The 7574-nt window shown below is 45.2% G+C and overlaps 1 protein-coding gene across 1 annotated transcript in view; it reads right to left on the bottom strand.

Annotated features, from left to right (window-relative positions):
- LOC121538117 (IQ motif and SEC7 domain-containing protein 2) overlaps window positions 1-7246 on the bottom strand; it is a 231534-nt gene extending 224288 nt beyond the window's left edge. Inside the window, exon 1 of the mRNA XM_045206791.1 lies at window positions 5433-7246. Within this exon, the coding sequence (XP_045062726.1) occupies window positions 5433-6082 (650 nt within the window). The 5' untranslated portion in view covers window positions 6083-7246. The remainder of the gene's footprint in view (window positions 1-5432) is intronic.
- Between the last annotated feature and the right edge of the window lie 328 nt (window positions 7247-7574).

The following is a 7574-nucleotide window of genomic DNA, read 5'->3' on the forward strand; positions in this document are numbered from 1 at the left end:
TCTAACCAGAATAGAAAGAGGAGTGGGAGAACCCGGTGCAAAACTGAGCAAGAGGACAAATACATTAGAGTGTCTAGTTTAAGAAACAGACGCCTCACAGGTCCTCAACTGGCAGCTTCATTAAATAGTACCCGCAAAACACCAGTCTCAACGTCAACAGTGAAGAGGCGACTCTGGGATGCTGACCTTCTAGGCAGAGTTGCAAAGAAAAAGCCATATCTCAGACTGGCCAATAAAAAGAAAAGATGAAGATGGGCAAAAGAACACAGACACTGGACAGAGGAAGATTGGGAAAAAAGTGATATGGACAGACTAATCGAAATTTGAGGTGTTCGGATCACAAAGAGGAACATTTGTGAGACACAGACCAAATGAAAAGATGCTGGACGAGTGCTTGATACCATCTGTCAAACATGGTGGAGGCAATGTGATGGTCTGGGGGTGCTTTGGTGGTGGGAAAGTGGGAGATTTGTAGAGGGTAAAAGGGATCTTGAAGAAGGAAGGCTATCACTCAATTTTGCAATGCCATGCCATACCCTGTGGACAGCGCTTGATTGGAGCCAATTTCCTCCTACAACAGGACAATGACCCAAAGCACAGCTCCAAACTATGCAAGAACTATTTAGGGAAAAGCAGTCAGCTGGTATTCTGTCTATAATGGAGTGGCCAGCACAGTCACCGGATCTCAACCCTATTGAGCTGTTGTGGGAGCAGCTTGACCGTATGGTACGTAAGAAGTGCCCATCAAGCCAATCCAACTTGTGGGAGGTGCTTCAGGAAGCATGAGGTGAAATCTCTTCAGATTACCTCAACAAATTGACAACTAGAATGCCAAAGGTCTGCAAGGCTGTAATTGCTGCAAATGGAGGATTAATTGACGAAAGCAATGTTTGAAGGACACAATTATTATTTCAATTAAAAATCATTATTTCTAACCTTGTCAATAACTACATTTCCTATGCATATTGCTATATTTCCTATTTAAACTATTTTAATGTATGTTTTCATGGAAAACAAGGAAATTTCTAAGTGACCCCAAACTTTTGAACGGTAGTGTATATCCTCTGTCTCTTGCGCAATACGCAAGCATCTGTGCTCCGCTGGCCTCTCCTTAAAAAAACGCTCCTTAGCTCTTGGAGTCCCATGCAGGAAAAGCTAGACTAGAATAGCTTGCTGGAGATTATTTTTGTTGTTGTTGCATTTCTTATACCAATAGACTATTCGAAGAGGTACGAAAGATCTTGTCTGCTGAATGTTAAATACAGCAGCCAATTGAAATTATGAGTCGTTTGAAAGAAGAGCGAACGCGCGATGGCGGTAGGCTATAGCAGTAATTTATTCCAACCCATAACCAATCGACCTTCATGAAGAGAAGTGAAAAGCCGTCTGCATTTAATTCTAGTCCTATAATATTCAAGGATTTCATTAGAATGATGAAGATAAGGACAACGAAACGTATTTAATTTAATTGTTGAACATGAGGAAGGTATGAAGCAACAATAGAGAGAGAAAGAGGATATATATATATTATGAAAGGTATATATTTATTACCCATTACCAGTCAAAAGTTTGGACACACCTACTCATTCAAGGGTTTTTCTTTATTTTTACTATTTTCTATTTGTAGAATAATAGTGAAGACATCAAAACTATGAAATAACACGTGGAATCAAGTAGTAACCAAATAAGTGTTTCTACATTGTAGAATAATAGTGAAGACATCATCAAAATTATGAAATACCAAAAAAGTGTCAAACAAATCAAAATATATTTTAGATTCTTCAAATAGCCACAGCTTTGCACACTCTTGGCATTCTCTCAACCAGTTTCATGAGGTAGTCACCTGGAATGCATTTCAATTAACAGGTGTGCCTTGTTAAAAGTTAATTTGTGGAATTTCTTTCCTTTTTAATGCGTTTGAGCCAATCAGTTGTGTTGTGACAAGGTAGGGGTGATATACATAAGATAGCCCTATCTGGTAAAAGTCAATTTTATGACAAGAACAGCTCAAATAAGCAAAGAGAAACGACAGTCCATCATTACTTTAAGACATGAAGGTCAGTCAATACGGAACATTTCAAGAACTTTGAAAGTTTATTCAAGTGCAGTCGCAAAAACCATCAAGCACTATAATGAAACTGGCTCCCATGAGGACCGCCACAGGAAAGGAAGACCCAGAGTTACCTCTGCTGCAGAGGATAAGTTTATAAAAGTTACTTGCACCTCAGATTGCAGCCCAAATAAATGCTTCACAAAGTTGAAGTAACAGACACATCTTAACATCAACTGTTCAGAGGAGACTGCGTGAAATAGGGCTCCATGGTCTAGTTGCTGCAAAGAAACCACTACTAAAGGACACCAATAAGAAGAAAAGATTTGCTTGGGCCAAGAAACATGAGCAATGGACATTAGACCAGTGGAAATCTGTCCTTTGGTCTGATGAGTACAAATTTGAGATTTTTGGTTCCAACCGCTGTGTCTTTGTGAGACGAGAGTAGGTGAACGGATGATCTCCGCATGTGTGGTTCCCACCGTGAAGCATGGAGGAGGAGGTGTGATGGTGTGGGGGTTGCTTTGCTGGCGACACTGTCTGTGATTTATTTAGAATTCAAGGCACACTTAACCAGCATGGCTACCACAGCATTCTGCAGCGATACGACATCCCATCTGGTTTGTGCTTAGTGGGACTATAATTTGTTTTTCAACAGGACAATGACCCAAAACAGACCTCCAGGCTGTGTAAGGGCTATTTGACCAAGAAGGAGAGTGATGGAGTGCTGCAGCAGATGACCTGGCCTCCACAATCACCCGACCTCAACCCAATTGAGATGGTTTGGGATGAGTTGGACCGCAGAGTGAAGGAAAAGCAGCCAACAAGTGCTCAGCATATGTGGGAACTCCTTCAAGACTGTTGGAAAAGCATTCCAGGTGAAGCTGGTTGAGAGAATGCCAAGAGTGTGCAAAGCTGTCATCAAGGCAATGGGTGGCTACTTTGAAGAATCTAATATCTAAAATATATTTTGATTTGTTTAACACTTTTTAGGAGATGTAATAGCGGGTGTAGCGAAATGCTTGTGCTTCCAGCTCCGACAGAGCAGTAATATCTAACAAGTAATATCTAACAATTTCACAACATATACCTAATACACACTAAACTAGTAAGGAATGGAATTTAAGAAAATATACATATATGGACAAGCAATGACAATGACAGAGCGGCATGGACTAAGATACAGTAGATTATTATAGAATAGAATGCAGTATATACATTTGAGATGAGTAGTGCAAGATGTGTAAACACTATTAAAGTGACTAGTGTTCCATTTCTTAAAGTGGCCAGTGATTTCAATAGGCAGCAGCAGCCTCTAATGTGCAAGTGATGGCTATTTAACAGTCTGATGGCCATGAGATAGAAGCTGTTTTTCATTCTCTCGGTCCCAGCTTTGATGCACCTGTACTGACCTCGCTTTCTGGATGATAGCGGGGTGAACAGGTAGTGGCTTGGGTGGTTGATGTCCTTGATGATCTTTTTGGCCTTTCCTATGACATCGGGTGCTGTATGTGTCTTGGAGGGCGGGTAGTTTGCCCCCGATAATGCGTTCGGCAGACCGCACAACCCTCTGGAGAGCCCTGCGGTTGCGGGTGGTGCAGTTGCCGTACCAGGTGGTGATACAGCCTGACAGGATGCTCTCAATTGTGCATCTGTAAAAGTTTGTGAGGGTTGTAGGTGCCAAGCCGAATTTCTTCAGCCTCCTGAGGTTGAAGAGGCTCTGTTGCGCCTACTTCACCACACTGTCTGCGTGGGTGGACCATTTCAGTTTGTCGGTGATGTGTACGCCAAGGAACTTGAAGCTTTCCACCTTCTCCACTGCGGTCCCGTCGATGTGGATAGGGGGGTGCACGCCTCCAACTCAATCATCAAGTTTGCAGACGACACAACAGTAGTAGGCTTGATTACCAACAATGACGAGACTGCCTACAGGGAGGAGGTGAGGGCTCTGGGAGTGTAGTGCCAGGAAAATGACATATCACTCAACATCAACAAAACAAAGGAGATGATCGTGGACTTCAGGAAACAGCAGAGGGTGCACCCCCCAATCCACATAGACGGAACCGCACTGGAGAAGGTGGAAAGCTTCAAGTTCCTTGGCGTACACATCACCGACAAACTGAAATGGTCCACCCACGCAGACAGTGTGGTGAAGAAGGCGCAACCGAGCCTCTTCAACCTCAGGAGGCTGAAGAAATGTGGCTTATCACCTAAAACCCTCACAAAGTTTTACAGATGCACAATTGAGAGCATCCTGTCGGGTTGTATCACCACCTGGTACGGCAACTGCACCGCCCACAACCGCAGGGCTCTCCAGAGGGTGGTGCGGTCTGCCGAACGCATTACCGGGGGCAAACTACCTGCCCTCCAAGACACATACAGCACCCAATGTCACAGGAAGGCCAAAAAGATCATCAAGGACATCAACCACCTGAGCCACAGCCTGTTCACCCCGCTTACCATCCAGAAAGCGAGGTCAGTACAGGTGCATCAAAGCTGGGACCGAGAGAATGAAAAACAGCTTTTATCTCAAGGCCATCAGAATGTTAAATAGCCATCACTAGCACATTAGAGGCTGCTGCTGCATATTGAAATCACTGGCCACTTTACGAAATGGAACACTAGTCACTTTATAATGTTTCCATATCTTGCACTACTCATCTCATATGTATATACTGCATTCTATTCTATAATATTCTACTGTATCTTAGTCCATGCCGCTCTGTCATTGCTCATCCATATATGTATATATTCTTCAATCCCATTCCTTACTTTTTTGTGTGTATTGGGTATAAGTTGTGAAATTGTTAGATATTACTGCACTGTCGGAGCTAGAAGCACAAGCATTTCGCTACACCCGCTATAACATCTGCTAAACACGTGTATGTGACAAATAAAATGTGATTTGATTTGATTTGAAATGCATTTAGCAAGCTAGCTAGCCAAGCTAACTAGCGATTAGCGTTAGCGGCTAACGCGATTTATTTTAGCCACAAGAATAAATACAAACTAGCAGACAGTAGTCTGCAGACAGTAAAATACACAAACTAATTGTGTAATTGTAGAACGCTTGCGAAAGCAGCATTGTTGTTACCAACATCTTGTTGCATCTATCCGACCACGCAGACTGCAGAGCGAACAGCAACTGCTCTCGCCTTGATTTGACAGAGGGTCACATTTAACAAAGAAAACATTGAAACACCGTTATAGAAGGTAAAGTAAAAACCCAAACCTGGTCCGTGCATCAGTACCGGTATATAGTGAAATATGATGTACTGTCCAGGCCTATTGTCATGTAGATTGAACACCATGCTAACTGTTTAGCGGCGGAGTTTGTGGTCTTAAAAGGTAACACACGCTAAAAGGTAAGGTAATGACTTACTGTCTGTGGCCGTGTGGGTGGCTGGTGGGGTTCCCCAAGGTGGAGCTGCGAAGTCTCTCTGTCCTCTCTTCCTCCATCCTGTCCAGTCTCTCCTTCTCCATCTCCACGAAGCTGGTCCCCGTCCCGGTCGAGATGGTCCGCGTCAGCCGCGTGTGGGGCGTCCGTTTCGGGGTCTGCGGAGTGCGCGGGGTCTGGGTGGTGACGGGGATTTGTTTGGGGGTTTGGGGTGTGCGGTGGGGTGTACGGTGGGGGGTCTTGGGGGTTTGAGGGGTGTGTTGATCCCATACAGGTACCGGGGGCGGGGGTGCGGGGGCCATTATGGCTGTAGTGTTGGTTCTGGTACTATTATAGGACTGGGTCTGAACCGGGCGGACTGGTACGGAGGGTATGGCTGCGTGGCTTGTTTTATTGGCGGGTGGTGGCGGGGGGCAGGGTGGCGTTGGGGGTAAAGGTCGCTGGCGGTCCAGGCGTAGGTCTTTATTCTCCTGGGCCAGTCGGTCTAACTGGACCTCCAGCTCATCGATACGGTGCCTCTGGGTCTCCAGGAGCTTCTGCTGGCTCTCTATGATGTTGTTGAGCTCCAGGAGGTACGCCACGGCCCGGTTAGGGCTCTCTGGGCTGCCCTGGCCATGGCCCTGACTAGCCTCCATGCTGCTGGTCTGGTCCTGGTCTCAGTAACCTCACAGGTGATAGGCTAACAGGCTAACGAAGGGACCAGTCCTGAGCTGTGATAGGCTAACTGGCTAACGAAGGGACCAGTTCTGAGCTGTGATAGGCTAACTGGCTAACGAAGGAACCAGTCCTGAGCTGTGATAGGCTAACAGTCTAACGAAGGGACCAGTCCTGAGCTGTGATAGACTAACTGGTTAACGAAGGTACAAGTCCTGAGCTGTGATAGGCTAACTGCTATGCCCTCCCCCCCACCAGAAGGAAGTGGGGGGGAGAGGGGCAACTTTAAAAAGGTCCTTCTAGTGGATCAAGATGTTATAGTTCCTAGTTTTACCCTGCCAGAGACATTGGTTGGCGCCTCGAACATCTGGTTGGTCCAATCAGGTCAGGTGATCTTGAAGGGGTCAGAGCCCATCTTCTGAAATCATATGACACAACGTCACCAAGTCAAATAATTTTCCTATAATAGTTTGTTTATGAATTACTTAGTTATTTCCAAAGAAGAAGAACAGTTGAGTAACTGATGGTAGAAACTGAGAGATTATCAAAAAGGACGGACAGGAAGAACATGTTCCACGGAAGAAAAGCAAGAGGTCCAACTCTTTCACTTGGTCATCCCTGGTCCCCTTAGAATACTTCCTGAATAGGATCATCTTTGAATCTACATCTATTCAAATAAAGAACAAAAAAGAGCATGCCAGTTTTAGTCTGTTCTGTCACTGATCAGCAGTACATTAGGATTTCTCTGTCTATCTTATGTGGGAGATTCTTGAGTACATGCTCAAGAAGTTATATAATTATATGACAGTTTATCATCAAAAAGAGCAGGTCAACAACGTCCTTTGTTGTTTTTTGTAATCTGGTGAGTCATTCCTCGGGAAAAGAGTTCCAGGAGCTCTCCCTTCCCTGTGTCATCCATTCCAAGAAAAAGGAACAACAACAAAAAGACAGGAGGAGGAGGGGTTGGATAAAGATCAGTAAAAACACTCACCCTGTGGTAGCCGAGTGGCTTTAGCTTAGCACGTTGGCGTGTCTCCTCTGGGTGCATGTGTGGAGTTCTAAATTCTGTTCTTCCACTCTCTCTGTCTCTCTCTCCCTCTCTCTCCCTCTGTCTCTCTCCCTCTGTCTCTCTCTCTCTCTCTCTGTCTCTCTCTGTCTCTCTCTCCCTCTGTCTCTCTCCCTCTGTCTCTCTCTCTATCGCTGTCTCTCCCTCTCTCTCTGTCTCTCTCTCTCGCTGTCTCTGTCTCTCCCTCTCTCTGTCTCTCTCTCCCTCTGTCTCTCTCTGTCTCTCTCTCCCTCTGTCTCTCTCTCCCTCTGTCTCTCTCTCTATCGCTGTCTCTCCCTCTCTCTGTCTCTCTCTCTCGCTGTCTCTGTCTCTCCCTCTGTCTCTCTCTCTCCCTCTCTATGTCTCTCCCTCTCACTGTCTCTCCCTCTCACTGTCCTTATGTATCTGAGGCTGAAACCACTGTAAGC

This window comes from Coregonus clupeaformis, chromosome 24 (assembly GCF_020615455.1).
Source record: "Coregonus clupeaformis isolate EN_2021a chromosome 24, ASM2061545v1, whole genome shotgun sequence".
Taxonomy (NCBI): domain Eukaryota; kingdom Metazoa; phylum Chordata; class Actinopteri; order Salmoniformes; family Salmonidae; genus Coregonus; species Coregonus clupeaformis.